This window comes from Schistocerca serialis, chromosome 1, assembly GCF_023864345.2.
Source record: "Schistocerca serialis cubense isolate TAMUIC-IGC-003099 chromosome 1, iqSchSeri2.2, whole genome shotgun sequence".
In the NCBI taxonomy this organism is placed as follows: domain Eukaryota; kingdom Metazoa; phylum Arthropoda; class Insecta; order Orthoptera; family Acrididae; genus Schistocerca; species Schistocerca serialis.
In genome coordinates this window covers 1,137,005,931-1,137,024,320 of record NC_064638.1, presented here as the reverse complement: position 1 = coordinate 1,137,024,320, position 18,390 = coordinate 1,137,005,931, and the positions used below count along the sequence as shown (strand labels likewise).

The window sequence follows — 18,390 nt, the reverse complement described above, 5'->3', positions numbered from 1 at the left end:
AGACCTGGCTTGTAGACATCATCAGCAGCATTAAATAAGGCTCCATAGTTAATGGAACTGACGACTGTGGTCACTGTATTTTCCCAGCCAATCACTGAGTGTTATGGGTGCCCAATTGCTGTGTTTTGAAATGCATGCATGCAAAGGCAGCCTGCAATGTTGATAGGGGGCCATGCATGGAGAAGTGTGGCCAACGGTGTGTTTCTCGGCCGCTCGTAATGGAGCATGTCGTTGCTCAGTGTGGAAATTTAATAGTAGTGGATATCACATGCACCTAAGGAAGATCATACAGTCTCGGTAGTACACTGCCATATGGTCTTAAGTGCTTGTGGTCTCTGGAAGTAATGAGGAAAAATTCGGAAATGTACATGTCTTCCATTCCACATGTGCTGTAGGGTCTTGATCAATCTGGCAAGTATGTAGGCACTAAGTAGGCCATACATCTTCTCCAAGTATGAACTATAAGATCTTTAACATCACTATGTCCAGCTCCTCTTTGAGATTTTATGGTGCTGCCCTTTCTTCAGAGGTTATATTACTGCATTGAGGAAGAGTTTTCAAAAGAGCACAGCAGGTTTCCCTTCTTATTTCTTTGGCACGAAGTTGGTCTTCCTTTATGGCCTATAGTGAGTAATAGTGACACCCCCAAATATGATTTAGCCAAAGACCTTGCTTTCTTGCTGAGATCGTTGGTTGGCAAATGTCCATGCCATACACGGAACTCAGCTGATTTTGTCAACAGACTGGAGGCTGTCCACCCAAGTAGTTTAGATCTTTAAGTGAGTTTTGATGTAGTACATCTTTTTGCAATGGTACCTCTTGCTGATTCTTTAGTGCTGATTGGTAAACAGTTTCAGGTGGGCATCACTGCTTTGTTTCAGCATGTTCTTTCTTCAACATATTTTATGTTTAACCAAGAATATTTTGAACAGACTGACAGCGTCACCATGGGCAGCCTCTTGTCTCCCCTCGTGGCTAACTTTTTTATGGAGGATTTTGAGGAAAGGCACTTGAGTCAGTGCTTGTTAAACCACTTGTTTTTTGGAGGTATGTGGATGATACTTGCATACTGTGACCCGACAGATAAGATAAGTTAATGGAGTTTTTACATCATCTTAACTCCATTCATGAGAACATTCATTTTACTATGCAATTAGAGAAAAATGGTTGTCTCCTATTCCTGGATGCTTTGGTTAGATGGAAGAGTGACAGCTTTCTGGGACATTCTATTTATCATAAGTCCCCTCACACTGATTTGTACTTACACTCTCAAAGTTGTGGTAACCCATCCCAAACTATGAGTGTGCTTAAAACCCTTGTACACAGAGCCCATATAATGTTGGATGCAGATAGTTTGCCTGAAGAGCTTGCACATTTAAAGACAGTGTTCAGAGACAATGGATACTCTACCTGGCAAATTAACAGGACATTCTTAGTTAATACCAAGAATTGGGAAGTGGATAAAGAGGAGAATGCGCCAGCAAAGTCCAAAGCTTTTCTTCCCTTTGTTGGAAATATATCCTTCAAAATAGCAAGAATCCTTAGTAATTTTCAGGTGAAAGTGATTTTCTGCCCACCATCTAAGATTTCAAACCTGCTGGAATCAGAGAAGGACAATTTGTTATTGCAGAAGGTGGGAATATACAAAATACCGTGCCAGGGTGGTATGGCCTATATAGGACAATCAACGCACACAGTAGAAAAAAGCTGCAAGGAACATAAATATTGCATTCACCTTCTGCAACCCAGCAAGTTTGCAATTGTGGAACATTGTATCACCAACAGACATTCAGTGGAATGTAACAAATCATTAATTTTGGTCACAGCAACATCATTTGAGACTCCTTCATAGAAGAATCCATTGAAATACACACCGTGGAAAATCTAATTAACCATGGCAGCAGCAGCAGCTGGGTAATGTGTAGAATCCTGTCATCTCTGAGATTTGCTCCAGATGATGACACCAGAATACTCTGATGACTGGAGCGAGCAGCAATGCCAAAGACAGCTGAACTTTGCTGTTACACCAGCGATGGCAGTGCCATGGTGCCATGGTGTGGTCCTTCTCTCACCATGATTCTGGTGCATGCGCAGCAATACTTTCAGCATGTTATCTAAGGCAGAGCAGAGAATGTCTCCATCAGTCTTAAATGGCTCACCTGAAGATGACTGGCAGGTGTCCAATTGAAATATCGTGGAGTGAAGTTTACTATGTCTGGCTGCAATCCTGAAATCTCTTCAAGCATTTAATTTGCTGGTAAAATTTTAAATTTCACAAGTTTTCATCTATTGGAAGGAGGAAGTTAGATGTATTTTATGTGTCTTAAAAACCGGTATGTCCTGTAGCCCACCTTTCAAACAACTATGATTATGGAAGTTTCTTCATTATTTACACTCAATTGTCAACTACACAAATAAGAAAATTAGCAAAACTACAAGTTAAACAAACAGCCAAAGTGACCATGTGTGTGTGAGTTGTGCTTAAGTGAATGTTTGTGTTTTTCCTGTTTCCAAAGAAAGCCTTTGAACTGAAGTCTTAAATGTTTAATGGTCTTTTCATTGTGTCTGTCTGTGACTCAACATCTCCTCTATGCAGTGGGTAGCAGTTATCCTTTTCATAACACTGTTGTTAAGTGCACAATCAAATGACTGACCAGCCCACTACTAGACTTAGTAAAACCCAAAATGGTCATACAAATATAGACATTAAACTTCTCAATGTACTTTGTCTCAAGCATATACAGTCCCATTAGAGATTTTCAGGAATGTTATACACAACTGGCTAAAAAGGCACTTTACACAGTATAGAAATTAATGGGTTATCAGAGAAAGATATTACATTTTGATTGTCATTACTTTTATTTTTTATGTTAATTTGTATGTTACACTTTTGCCCTTACTGTTGGGTTTTAAAGTTATACAATATACAGCTTATACAAAGTATTTGTCTTTATTCTTGTGCTTTACTGTTCTCCAGTTCACATTGTGTTCCATAGAACTGTACTTTATATAATTTGGTTTGTACAAAGTATGATTACATTAAATAGTGATGAATAAATTGAAATTCGGATTGAAAAATGTACATTCTGAATGATATTTATCCTTCTGTCTAATCCACACATTAAAAGCATTAGTTACTCGTTCATACCAGACTTGTAAGTTTTAAGATACAGTCGAGCCTCAAATCCTAAATTAATTTTTGTTATGATAAGTGATGGAAAGGATTTCTGCTTTGTAGTGGAATTAGTGTTTTATCTTTTCTTCTTTTTCAGGGTTCCTTCATTTTTAAGTTTGTGTGATTTTTCACTTCCCAGAGTATATAAAAAAACTAATAGCACGTTTAACGTAACTAGGTAGATAAAAAAATCTATTCATCATGTGGTGGCAGGAGGACATACATGTAAAAAAAAGGTTTTACTTATGCAAGCTTTCAGAGCTGTGGGGAAGAAAAAGGGGTGAAGGGAAAGGAACTAGAGAGGTTTAGGAAAATGGGGAAAAGGGATAGCTCCCTCTTCTTCCCTTTCAACCCTTCAGCTGGAAGGAGGAGCCACTGGTTCCAAAAGCTTGCATACGGGAAACATTTTTTTTCTCCTGGTGTTGCTTGGTGAGTAGATTTTTTTATCTATACAGTTAAATCATATTGCCAAAAATTGCTTATATTCATTGTTATTATAGCACATTTATTTATAACTTAAGTTTTTTTAAAACAAATAACACATTTATTTATAAGTAAGATTTGTTTTACATTTTACAAGCCTAAAGAATTATTTATAGTCTGGCTGTATGGAGTACTGTGAACGGTTGGTGCACATGGAAATTGAATTTAGTCTTAAACACCGTTAACAATAAATAACAGAATAGCATGTGCATCTTTCCAGTTTTGCTTTATTTATATTTTAGCTGAGGTTGAAATTAGCAGAGTCCAATCACTATCATACTAGCTTACTGAAGTAATGTACAATGTGCACGTACAGAAATAGCAGGAGTCAAACCAGAGAAAATGATGAAATTGAATTATATGTTAAGGAATTAAAAGATTTTTCAGCCATGAACAGCAAATAAACTCACATTTCATCAGTTTCCATTCATCCTTTCCAGGGATTCCTGTACCCTTCAATACACACTCTACTTTCATTATGGGTGACACCAGAAGAAAGTGGGCTGTTGGGGACTATAGTTTATGCAGGTAAGCTAGTTTAACTTGCTTTATTAGTTAGGTAGTTGGGCTTACTGGTCTGGCAGTAAAGCACTTGACTTGAAACTGAGAGGTCGCAGTATCAAATCCCAGTCAGACCAAATATTCTTGAGTTTGTGTTTTAACCAAACGAGTCATGTGAGGAGTCACCAGGAATGATACAAGGTACAGGTTTCATGTTAAGCTGTAGGTACCTTTCCCTGACTGGAAAGCCGAAGCACTGACGTCCAATTGAAAGATTTGCACCAGGCCATTGAGCCACAAAAAATTATTACATTATTATTTAGGCATATTACAAGCTTTAGTAGTTGATGAATATTGCAAAGCTCTGAAAATAATTCATTTATTTATCATTATAATGATGTACTTTGATGATTGCACAGGTTTTGGAAAAGCTTTTCATATAAGAAAGGTTGGGCATATCTGCAAGTACAAGGTATTGAGTTACCCTTAATATGGATTCAAGAAGAGCTAATCTGCTGAACATTCAATCTATCATTTCACTGAATGCATATTAAACTATCCGAATGACAAGATGCTGGAATATTTTGTGATCAAAGTCGTTTGACTAGGCAGCTCACAACACTCTTTTGGAGAAATTTAAATTTTGTGGCTGTTGAGGTACAATGAGTGAGTGGTTCACATCATATTTAACTGACAGGAAGCAATGGGCAGCTCTCAGCATGAATCTTTTTCTATGTCAACATATACCTCTACATCCGTAGCCTGCAGACCACTGTGAAGTGGTGACAGAAGGTATGTCCCATTGCACTAGTTATTGAGGCTTTTTCCCATTCCATTCATGTATTGAGTGCAGGAAGAATGATTGCTTGAACAGCTCCATGCATGCTGTTAGTCTAATCTTGTCTTCACAAGCCTAATGCAAATGATATGAGAGGGCTGTAGTATATTCCTAGATCATTACATAAAGTTGGTTCTAGAAACTTTCTTCGTCTGCCAATTCAATTCTTTCAGTTCTTTCTGAGAGTCTCCCATGGGTCATACTAACCTGTGACCATTCAAGCTGCCCTTCTTTTTATCTGTTCAATATACCCTAGTAGTCCTATTCAGTATGGATACTACACACTTGGGTAATATTCTAGAATGGGTTACATGAGTGTTTCCGATGCAGTCTCCTTGTAGACTGATTGTATTGCCTTAGAATTCTCTCAACAAACCACAGTTTGCTACCTGCTTTACCTATTACTGAGTCTATGTGATCATTCCATTCCATACTACTATAAATTGTTACACCCAAGTATTTGTATGGTTTGACAGATTCAAACAGTGACTCACCACTGCTATAGTTATAGGATATCACACACTTTTTTAATTTTGTGAAGTGTACAATTTTATATTTCTGAATATTTAAAGTGAATAAAAATAACAACACTCATCATTCAATAACCATTCAAATTATCATAAAAATTATAACAGTTAAAAAGTTAAGAATGCTGAGATGTTTCCAAAAGCTACATAGCTGCATGAAGGTGCTTTTATTCACAACTACTGGTTTCACATCAGTATAGATGCATCTTCATGTTTATCAGTCAAGAATACCAATTTTTGAAATATTAGAAATACAGAACCATAGCATTGGCATTCAACAAAAAACAATGATGTATCCTCACAGTGGTTATATTCACATAATGCAGATGGACAATTTCAGAGTCCCAGTTTTCGGAATGTTATCCATATTCAGAGTCAAACCACAATGGTGGGTCATCATAATAAAATTGAGTACACCCAATGATTCTTGTCAAAATGTACAACGCATGACTGCTAAATGAGCCAGGACCAGAAAAAAGTGGGGGAAAAAACTAATAATGAATGGGATGTTACTGTGAACAGAGATCAAATGCTGAAAAATTAACTAACGTCTAGGGAAAGTTCTGTAAGTACACGGGAAAGATCACCCAAATATAATACTCTATTATGGAACTAAAATGTTGAGAATGGAAGAAATCTGAAAAATAGCTTATTGAATAACACCTCATAGGATGTGTGATAAGATCCTATCGACACCAGCTGTATAAAACTAAAGAAGTAAAACTTAAATTCCCGTGTAATTTGTACATTTCCCCCATATTGCTATCAGGCTGACGTGGTGTAGGTAGTCCATGGAGGTTAGTAATACATTGAAAGACAGAAGGCCATGGTGCTTAAGAGAGAAACAAAGTAAACACATGAGCAGCTTCAAGGAGGAGATAATAACTAGTAAAACAACCAAAAGCTGGGACTCACATTATGTAATCTGAAATTGTAGGTATAAAATAAAGAATAAAACATAATCTGGTTTATATTAGTATCTTAATATTATAAAATTGCCAAAGGAGTAGTATTTGAGTATTATGCAGTTGCTAAATTAATGTGAAAATCATCCGAATAGCTACTGGTCATAGCCCAGATAAGCAAAATTTGATAGATATTATTTATTCTATTCAACCTTTTCACTTTGCCTTCATCTACTACCAACATTCCTCAGAATAAAGAATGCTGGATGGATATTTTTCTTTTCTAACTTTCTGCCAACATATTCTGATACACTACCAAAATAAGGTACTCTGTGATAACTTGGCCTGACACTATTTTGATCATATGGAATTAACTTGTGGCTGAACCAATAGTGTTTGCTGAATGGACAGAATGAGCAGACCTTTTCTTACTGAAGAGAAGATCAATAACGAAGTCACCAGTAAGAGGAGAAGATCTATAAAGATGAAAAGATTTCCCTGCTCTGTCCATTTAGCGAGCACTACTGATTCAGCCACAACATTAATTCCATCTAATCAAAATAGTCTAGGGCCAAGTTATTACAGAGTACTGTATTTCAGCAGTGTATCAGAAAAATATCCATCTAGCATTTTTCATTCTGAGGAGTTTTGGTAGAAGAAAAAGGCATAATGAAAAGGCTGAATAAAATAAATATAAGGGTTCTGGGTTTTTTGATATTGCTTACAGTGGATGCCCCCAGAAATATGTAGATCAGATGGGGCACTATTTTAATATATGGTTGAAAAAAACACTGAAATCTTGCTGACCCCAAATCAGCTATCCTAGCTTATCTAAAAGAAATAGGTCATTCTATTTCCAATATTGAAAAAAAATTGTGTATTATATTTAAGGGAACAGAAGGAAACATTGTAAATATTTTGGATGAAAAACATATCACAAATACGTAAAAGTGAGCCACAGGTTCAACTTTGAATAATCAGATTGAACTGAGATACTACAATATCATATTGAATCTTGATGATCTGAATTGTTGCTGCTAGCTACTAGGATGATTTTCATGTTAATTTAGTGATTGCACAATACTCAGATACCATTCCTTTGGTAATTTTATAATACTGAAGTACTGATGTGAAGCAGATTATGTTTTATTTTTTATTTTATACCTGCAATAAACTACAGATTTTTTGAAGTTATATAATGTGTTTCCCAGCCTTCAGTTGTTTTCCTAGTCATGATTTCCTCCTTGCAGTTGCTCATGTGTTTACTTTGTTTTTCTCTTAAGCATCATGGCCTTCCACCTTCTACTGTACTCCTAGCCACCATGGTTTGCTTAACCACATTGTCCTGTTAGCAATATGGTGGAAGTACACACATTACAAGGAATTTTAAGTTTTACTTCATTAGTTTTATATAGTTGGTGTCAAAAGGATCTTATTGTACATCCTATGAGGTGTTTTCCGGTAAGCTATTTTTAAGATTTCTTCCATTCTCGACACTTTGATTCCATACCTGAGTATTATTTTTGGATGATCTTTCCCATGTACTTATAGAACTTTCTCTAGATGTTAGTTAATATTTCAGCGTTTTGTCCCTGTTTACAGTAGTGTCTCACTCATTTTTAGTTCTTTCTTCTGCTTTATTATAGGCCTGGCTCATTCAGCAGTCAAGTGATGAGCATCTTTTGGGTGTACTCAATTTTATTATGATGACCCATCATTGTGGTTCGTTTCTTAACATGAATAATTTTCTGAAAGCTGGGACTCTGTAATTGTCCACCTGCATTATGACATGTAACCATTGTTAGCATGTGTTGCTGTTTTTTTGTTGAATGCCAATGCTGTGGTTCTGTATTTCTAACATTTCAAAAACTTGACAGATAAACATGAAGATGCATCTATACTGAGGTGAAACTAGTAGCTGCAAATAAAAGTACTTCCATACAGCTATGCAGCTTTTGGAAACACCTCATCATTCTTGACTTTTTAGTTGTTATAATTTTATGATAATTTGAATGGTTGTTGAATGTTGTTATTGTTCCTGTTATTGTTAATGTCTCCGAGCCATGATGGCCTCCTGAGAAAGTTGTTTGTATTTAAAGTGAGATGCCAATTTTTGCACAACTTTGAAATCTTATCACAATCTGACTGCATATCAGGCTGATTTTCTTATACAGTAATTCTTTGTAGATAAATGCATCATCTGCAAAAGGTCTGAGGTTAATATTATCTGCAAGGTCGTTAAGATAGAACATGAACAGCAAGAGTTCGAACACACTTCCCTGGGACACATCGGAAGTTACTTTTACATCTGTCATTGACTCACTATCCAAAATAATGTTGTGAATCCTCCCCACCATGAAATCTTCAATCCATTCACATGGATTGAAGATGGTACCCTGAAGGAACAGAATAATAAGTGTATGCGTGGAACTGAGTCAAATGCCTTTTGGGAGTCAAGAAACACTATCTGTTTGACTGCCTTGATCCATGGCATTCAGGACATCTTGTAAGAAAAGCACAAATTGGGTTTCATGTGGTTGATGTATTCAGAATTTGTGCTGGTTGGTATGAAGGAGGTCTCTGCGTTCGAAATACTTCATTATGTTTGAGCTCAGAATATCTTATAAGATTCTACAACAAATGCATGTATCACTTACGTTGCTCTTCTTGTAGATGAGAGTGATCTGCACTTTCTTTCAACCACTGGGCATAGTTTTTGGTTCAACGGATCTTTGGTACATTATAGTTGAAAGAGTGCTATCTCAGCTTAAAATTCAGTATAGAAGCTAATAGAAATTCCATCAGATCCTGGAGCTTTGTTTGGTTTTAACAACTTCAGTTGTTTCACACATTTTTGCAGTGGTACACAAATTAAAGTGAACAATACTCTTGAGCTTTCTGTTGTAAAGGGAAATTTGAAAGCAGGTTACGCATTTCTGCTTTTGTTTTGCTGCTCTCAATTTTGGTTTTTGTCTCATCTGTGAATGACTGGACACTAACTTCGGTGCCATTAATAGCCATTACATATGACCAAACTTTCTTTGAGTTTTTCGAAAGATGTTTCAGTACTATTTTGATATAGTAGTCATTCAAGCCTTCGTGCTTTGCCCTAATGACAGTTTACCTAAAAATTAACGATTTGGAAATAACTGAAAGTAAACAGGTAGCAGACACATTTAACAACCACTTTCTAAATGTCACCTCTCAAATAGGTTGCAGTGGTGACCTAAGGGAAGCTGCAGATATTCTGAAACTTAACCTCCCACAATGTTTTAATGATATAAATGTAACACCCATAACTGTTAATGAAATAATAAAAAAAATTCACTCATTGAAAAGTAAAGGATCTTCAGGTATAGATAACATCTCCAGTAAACTGTTGAAAGCCTGCAGTAATGATGTAAGTGTAGTACTTGCTCACATTTGCAACACATCTCTTTATGAGGGAGTTGTTCCAGAGAGAATGAAATATGCCATTGTGAGACCTCTTTTCAAGTCTGGCGATGCTACAGATGTCAAAAATTATCGTCCTGTCTCTCTCTTAACAACATTTTCAAAGGTTCTTGAAAAGGCAGTGTATAAGAGGATTGTGGCACATCTTGATAAACTTAATATTATTAACCACAGACAGTTTGGTTTTCAAAAAGGGGTTTCCACAGAGTGTGCCATATATTCACTCACAAATGATGTCTTGGAGTCTATTAATATTAAGAAGTCACCAGTTGGTGTCTTCTGTGATATTTCCAAAGCCTTTCATTGTGTAAACCACAAGATACTCTTGGAGAAGGCCTATCATTATGGAATCAAAGGGCCTATAGGTTGTTGTTGTTGTTGTGGTCTTCAGTCCTGAGACTGGTTTGATGCAGCTCTCCATGCTACTCTATCCTGTGCAAGCTTTTTCATCTCCCAGTACCTACTGCAACCTACATCCTTCTGAATCTGCTTAGTGTATTCATCTCTTGGTCTCCCTCTACAATTTTTACCCTCCGCGCTGCCCTCCAACACTAAATTGGTGATCCCTTGATGCCTCAGAATATGTCCTACCAACCGATCCCTTCTTCTGGTCAAGTTGTGCCACAAACTTCTCTTCTCCCCAATCCTGTTCAATACTTCCTCATTAGTTATGTGATCTACCCATCTAATCTTCAGCATTCTTCTGTAGCACCACATTTCGAAAGCTTCTATTCTCTTCTTGTCCAAACTATTTATCGTCCATGTTTCACTTCCATACATGGCTACACTCCATACAAATACTTTCAGAAATGACTTCCTGAGACTTAAATCAATACTGGATGTTAACAAATTTCTCTTCTTCAGAAACGCTTTCCTTGCCATTGCCAGCCTACATTTTATATCCTCTCTACTTCGACCATCATCAGTTATTTTGCTCCCCAAATAGCAAAACTCCTTTACTACTTTTAGTGCCTCATTTCCTAATCTAATTCCCTCAGCATCACCCGACTTAATTAGACTACATTCCATTATCCTTGTTTTGCTTTTGTTGATGTTCATCTTATATCCTCCTTTCAAGACACTGTCCATTCCATTCAACTGCTCTTCCAAGTCCTTTGCTGTCTCTGACAGAATTACAATGTCATCGGCGAACCTCAAAGTTTTTATTTCTTCTCCATGAATTTTAATACCTACTCCGAATTTTTCTTTTGTTTCCTTTACTGCTTGCTCAATATACAGATTGAACAACATCGGGGAGAGGCTACAACCCTGTCTTACTCCCTTCCCAACCACTGCTTCCCTTTCATGTCCCTCGACTCTTATAACTGCCATCTGGTTTCTGTACAAATTGTAAATAGCCTTTCGCTCCCTGTAATTTACCCCTGCCACCTTTAGAATTTGAAAGAGAGTATTCCAGTCAACATTGTCAAAAGCTTTCTCTAAGTCTACAAATGCTAGAAACGTAGGTTTGCCTTTCCTTAATCTTTCTTCTAAGATAAGTCGCCTATAGGTAAATGGCTAAAATCATATCTTGAAGACATGAAACAAAATGTGGTTCTAAATGGCTGCAACAAAGGATCTTCTAATCTAGTGGATTCTGAATGGGGCAAAATTCAGCATGGAGTTCCCCAGGGATCTGTGCTTGGACCCTTGCTGTTTTTAATATATGTTAATGATTTACCCCTGTCCATTAGTAAAAATTGTGAATTCACAATGTTTGCTGATGATACAAGCATTGTCATAGATGGTAAGTCTACTGCTGATCTGGAGACTGATGTCAATGATATACTCAGAGAAGTTACAGCTTGGTTTTCAATTAATTCTCTTTCAGTTAATATTAAAAAAACTAATTTTATACAGTTCCACACAAAAATAAAGCTCTAGAAAATATAGTAATTGCTCATGACAATCAGGAACTAGAACAGGTGCACTCCACTAAATTCCTGGGGATTCACATTGACAGTAGGCTCAACTGGGAACAGCATGTGTCCCTTACTCTAAAAAGGCTTTCATCAGCAACTTTTGCTCTAAGAATCATTACTCATTTTGGGGACATCAACATTTTAAAATCAGCTTACTTTGGGTACTTTCACTCATTAATGAGTTACGGCATAATATTCTGGGGTAACTCACCAGACTCAAAAAAAATCTTAACTCCTCAGAAGAGAGTCCAACACCCTGACTCCAATTTTGGTTGCTATGTATGTGAATTCCAGAAAATTTTATGTACAGTACGTCATTCCGTGTAGACCATTAATGGACAACTCTGGTATCTGTAGGTAATTTTCTTGACTGCAGTTGCATAATATTGGTTTTTTGAGATTAACATTTAAAATTTGTATTTGAACCTGTCATAAGTTGCAAAACAATCATCTTGTGCCTGAAATGGGTGTTTGTATGTCGGTACCATCAGCAACATTGTATTTTTTGTGTAGTCATTTAACATATTAGCTAGGTCACTGATATAGGTAAAAATGGAATCAACACCAATACCAAACTTTTTGGAACATCATATTTTATGTTTCCCATCTGGGTTTAGATTAAAAACTTGTATAAGATGTAAAGTTAATCTAAGTATTTTAAAAATTGAAAAATATAAATATTTCTCTTTGTAAAGTTTCTGGCTTAAATTAAGATACTATCTGTAAAGGGAACTTTCTTTTCACATTGAATACTGTACCCAAATTGTAATGAATGTTTAATTATTTAGAATTGTAATGAGAATCAACAGTAATAATAATAATAATAATAATAATTAGAAGAAGAAGAGGCAGTAACCATGATGAGAAGGACATTTACTGTAAACGAGTGTTTTCTGTAACAGGGGCTCAGCTGGGAACAATCATATCTATGCCTCTCTCTGGAGTTTTGGCTAGCAGCAGTCTTGGCTGGCCTTCTGTCTTTTATATATTTGGTGGAATTGCAGTAGCTTGGGGTATCTTATGTGCGATTGTTGGAGCCAGTAGCCCAGCGAAACACAAATTCATAACTGGTGAAGAGAGAAAATTCATTGAAGAATCTCATACAAACAGATCATCGGATAAGGTATTATTTTCATAATTATAATGATGTATGAAACTTTAAATATAACTTTATAAGAAAACTGCTCTGAGTTTCCATATCTCATTAAAATCACCAAGCCAATGTTGTGAATGTCCCTGCAATTATAAGAGGATGCTGAATGTTACTGTAAAATATATGGAGCTTTCCATCCAGGTCAGTATGTGTGACAGCTGTGTGCACATGTACTGACTGTCTCAGTCTGGTAAATTCTCCTTCATCCCCACCTCTCGTTGAGCTGATAGATCCCTCTCAATGTGCGAACTTGGTGACCTACTGCTCTCCCCCCTTCTACCACTACTTTATCTGATTGTATTCCTAAGTGTTTATATGTGCTGTAATAAATATTGACCAGATGATCAATTTTTAACTCAGTTTAATATTTCCATATTACATTATTCTTAAATTATCATATTAATAGTCTAGTAATTTTTTTCCCAAGGGTAAACATTGTGGAGATTATTACCTCCTTGTGTCTGTTTTATACTTGTTGGTTAAAACAAATTGTTAGATATCCATGTTTGCAAAACAGTTATTTCTGAGTTTTTTTATATCCTAATCACATTTCAAGGAAGACATGTCACCTTTTATGGCCTCTTTGTCACTGTATGACAGTGCACGGTATGCTCGAAAAAGTCGTGTGCAAAAATATGTTTTTTTCATTGGATCATATCTCAGTTTCTAGTGATCACAGAGGTAAGGGGTGAAGCCTTGGGCTAGTGGCCATTGGCATTCCTATCGGAAGAACTAGCATACTGTAGCTATCCTACAGTACAGGGTCAAAATTTAAACATTACACGCTTCCTCTAGCACAAACAAACTGAGTTAATCAGATTTAGTCAGGGTAGGCTGTAGGTGGCATATAAAAGTATGACTTGCTCATGAGTGCTTCCTGAGAAAACTCCGAAAAATCATTTTTCGGTAAGAAAAATATCAGTTGTGGGGATAGCCACTTCTTTAACTTTTATTCATGGCAGATCATCAAAATTTATAACATATGTTCTTAAGATGATTTTCTAAGGTAACCATGAAACTTTCTACAATATCATGATTTGTTATCGAGATCCAGAGGTACGAAGTTAGCATTCTTGAGCACATAAAATATGCATGTAATATCAGGTCTGAGGGGTAAATGTAGTTTAACTGACATAGTGAACACATGGAAAGGGTAGTAGCATCATTGCAAGGGTTCTGAGATCATCAGACAGTGTTTTGAGTCAGTGTGTTTTCACCAATAAAACTTTATGGTGTGCTGTCTCTGTGTAATGGACACTTACTGCATATAGAAATATGCCCAAAGGGGTACTGCAGAGATACAAAGTGGGCTACAAAGTTTTTTAACTTCCCTGGAAGGAACTTTAAATGATAGCCAAAAATTATGTAAAACTGGAAAGACGGTTAATTCAATAAAATATTTCTAGTAACATTTTTACTCTCTTAAGATACAATTCATAAGATGGACAGATGAATTTCAATCACTGAGCAAAGTATCCAGAAAAATTTAAAGCAAGAAATTTTGTGTGACCTTGTATTATACATATTTACTTCTTGTTCATGTGTCAAAGTATATAAATATGTCAAAGTATATGAATAAACAGTCAGGGCATTACAGAGCTATAGAATTCATTTTATATAAGCAGCAAACCTTGCTGTAACAGGGAAAAGATGGGTACCAGTAGAAAAATGCTTCTGCCAGAGCACAAGAGGGCAAATATGTTCCTTTTTAAAAGATTTTTGACAGAAAAGTGGGGGACCAGCTGCCTTAATTCCCATCCTGCCTTTGTGGCAGGTGAACATAATTCACACTTTTTTGTGCAGTAAGAGAGAAGAGAGGGAGAGAGAGAGAGAGATGATAGAAGCAGTGGGAGCAAAAGAGAGAGAAGACAGTGGAGGTAAAAAATACAGATGAACGGAGACCATACATATACTTGGGGGCTCTGGATCCTCCCAGACTGGCGAACTTTAATACATAGCGATAGGGGAGTTGGAATTTGGACCAAAAATTTAAACACATGAATACAATGGAAAAAATTAGTTGAACCCCCACAGTCTGTGAGCTGCCAAGGTTTGGTGGGGATAGTGGCAGTGGGAAAGAAAGAAAAAAGGATACAGTGTAAGTGAGAGAGGAGACAGTGGTAGCAGGATATACTGTAAATCAGTGAGGGGTAAAAAGAGACAATTGGAGAGATACTTATACAGACAGTTGTAGTAAGATGGAGATGGTGAATATGAAGGCTTAACTACAATGGGAGACTGAGTAGAAGGATTTAGAAAGTTATGTGTTAAAAGAGCACAAATATGTTTGCATGCCAATATTTTTGGTGCAGAAAGCAGAATGAGGTTTGAGGCAGCTGTTTCTCCACTTTTCTGTCCCTATCTTTTAAAGAGGAACATATTTGCCTTTTTGTGTTCCAACAGGACCATTTTTCCATTGGTACAATTTTATTTGAGATTTGTTTAACATGAAAGTGGCCAGATTTTTTACCCAACTTTTCGTTGACAGTAATGTTTTTCTAATATTTATCATAAGACTTTGGTATCATACACCACAACATCTGCCACTTATACCTACATCACTATTGTAGATTATTTTTATGTTTTGATCCAACAAACAATTCAAAATAAAATTTCTGGTCAGTAAATAAAAAATGTCCATTGAAGTTAAACAAGTACTTTGTTGTTGTTGTTTATATTGTTATGGTCTTCATTCCAGAGACTGGTTTGATGCAGCTCTCCATGCTACTCTATCCTGTGCAAACTTCTTCATCTCGAAGTACCTACTGCAACCTACATCCTTCTGAATCTGCTTAGTGTATTCATCTCTTGATCTCCCTCTACAAGTTTTACCCTCCACGCCGCCCACCAATACTAAATTGGTGATCCCTTGATGCCTCGGAATATGCCCTACCAATCGATCCCTTCTTCTAGTCAAGTTGTGCCACAAATTCCTCTTCTCCCCAATTCTATTCAGTATCTCCTCATTAGTTACATGATCTACCCATCTAATCTTCAGCATTCTTCTGTAGCACCACATTTCGAATGGTTCTATTCTCTTCTTGTCTAAACTATTTATCGTCCACGTTTCACTTCCATACAAGGCTACACTCCATACAAATACTTTCAGAAACGACTTCCTGACACTTAAATCTATACTCGATGTTAACAAATTTCTCCTCTTCAGAAACGCTTTCGTTGCCATTGCCAGTCTACATTTTATATCCTCTCTACTTTGAACATCATCAGTTATCTTGCTCCCCAAATAGCAAAACTCCTTTACTACTTTAAGTCTCTCATTTCATAATCTAATTACCTCAGCATCACCTGATTTAATTTGACTACATTCCATTATCCTTGTTTTGTTCTGACTGTCCATTCCGTTCAACTGCTCCTGCTCCTCCATGTTCTTTGCTGTCTCTGACAGAATTACAATGTCATCAGCAAACCTTTTCTCTCTCTCTCTTTTTTTTTTTTTTTTTCCTCCTGCTTGCTCAATACACAGATTGAATAACACCAGAGATAGGCTACAACTCTGTCTCACTCCCTTCTCAAGTTTTATTCTCTTTCATGCCCCTCAACTCTTATAACTGCCATCTGGTTTCTGTACAAATTATAAATAGTCTTTCACTCCCTGTATTTGACCCCTGCCATCTTCAGAATTTGAAAGACTGTATTCCAGTCAACATTGTCAAAAGCTTTCTCTAAGTCTGCAAATATTAGAAAAATAGGTTTCCTTCCTTAATTTAATTTCTAAGATAAGTCTTAGGGTCAGTCATAATATTGCCCTCAAGTGCATTTCCCTTGTATAGATCCTCTATATACTTCTTCCACCTTTCTGCTTTCCCTTCTCTGCTTAGAACTGGTTTCCCATCTGAGCTCTTGATATTCATACAGGTGGTTGTATTTTCTCCAAAGGTCTCTTTAATTTTCCTGTGGGCAGTATCTATCTTATCCCTAGTGATATATGCCTCTACACCCTTACATTTGTCCTCTAGCTGCTAAGCCATTTTGCGCTTCCTGTTGATCTTATTTTTGAGACATTTGTATTCTTTTTTGCTTGCTCCATTTTCTGCATTTTTATGTTTTCTCCTCTCATCAATTAAATTTAATATCTCTTCTGTTACCCAAGGATTTCTACTAGCCCTTGCCTGTTTACCTACTTGATCGTCTGTTGCCTTCTTTACTTCATCTCTCAAAGCTACCCATTCTTCCTCTACAGTATTTGTTTCCCCCACTCTTGTCAATCGTTCCCTAATACTCTCTCTGAAACTCTCTACAAACCCTGGTTCTTTCAGTTTATCTAGGCTCCATCTCCTTAAATTCCCACTTTAATCTACTGTTCATAACCAACAGATTGTCGTCAGAATACACATCAGCCCCTGGAAATGTCTTACAGTTTAAAACCTGGTTCCTAAATCTCTGTCTGGCCATTATATAATCTATCTGAGACCTTCCAGTGTCTCCAGGCCTCTTCCACATGCACTACCTTCTTTTATGATTCTTAAACCAAGTGTAACCTATGATTAAGTTATTCTGTGTGCAAAACTCTACCAGGCAGCTTCCTCTTTCATTCCTTACCCTTTTTTCATATTCACCTACCACTTTTCCTTGTCTTCCTTCTCCTATTATCAAATTCCAGTCCCCCATGAATATTAAATTTTCATCTCTCTTCACTGTCTGAATAATCTCTTTTATCTCGTCATACATTTCTTCAATCTTTTCATCATCTGTGGAGCTAATGGGCATATAAACTTGTACTACTGTGTTAGGCATGGGCTTCATGTCTATCTTGGCTACAATAATGCATTTGCTATGCTGTTTGTAGTAGCTTACCCACACTTCTAGTTTTTTACTCATTATTAAACCTACTTCTGCATTACCCCTATTTGATTTTGTGTTTATAACCCTGTATTCACCTGACCAGAAGTCTTGTTCATCCTGCCACCAAACTTCACTTATTCCCACTGTATCTAACTTTAACCTATCCATTTCCCTTTTTAAATTTTCTAACCTACCTGTCTGATTAAGGGACCTGACATTCCACACTCCGATCCATAGAACACCAGTTTTGTTTCTCCTGATAACGACATCCTCCTGAGTTGTTCCTTCCCAGAGATCCGAATGGGGGACTATTTTACCTCCAGAATATTTTACCCAGGAGGACACCACCATCATTTAACCACACAGTAAAGCTGCAAGCCCTTGGTAAAAAGTATGGCTGTAGTTTCCCATTGCTTTCAGCCGTTCACAGTACCAGCACATCAAGGCCGTTTTGGTTAATGTTACAAGGCCAGATCAGTCAATCATCAAGACTGTTACCCCTGCAACTACTGAAAAGGCTGCTGCCCCTCTTCAGGAACCACATGTTTGCCTGACTTCTCAACAGATACCCCTCTATTGTGGTTGCACCTACGTTATGGTTATCTGTATCGCTGAGGCACACAAGCCTCC

The 18,390-nt window shown here is 36.9% G+C and overlaps 1 protein-coding gene across 2 annotated transcripts in view; it reads left to right on the top strand.

Moving 5' to 3' along the window:
- The window catches only part of LOC126417450 (putative inorganic phosphate cotransporter), a 421,312-nt gene that overhangs the window by 341,044 nt on the left and 61,878 nt on the right, over positions 1–18,390 (top strand). For both annotated transcript variants that reach the window (XM_050085118.1, XM_050085119.1), the window contains exons 4-5: positions 4,099–4,186; positions 12,707–12,927. In XM_050085118.1, the coding sequence (XP_049941075.1) occupies positions 4,099–4,186; positions 12,707–12,927 (309 nt within the window). The remainder of the gene's footprint in view (positions 1–4,098; positions 4,187–12,706; positions 12,928–18,390) is intronic.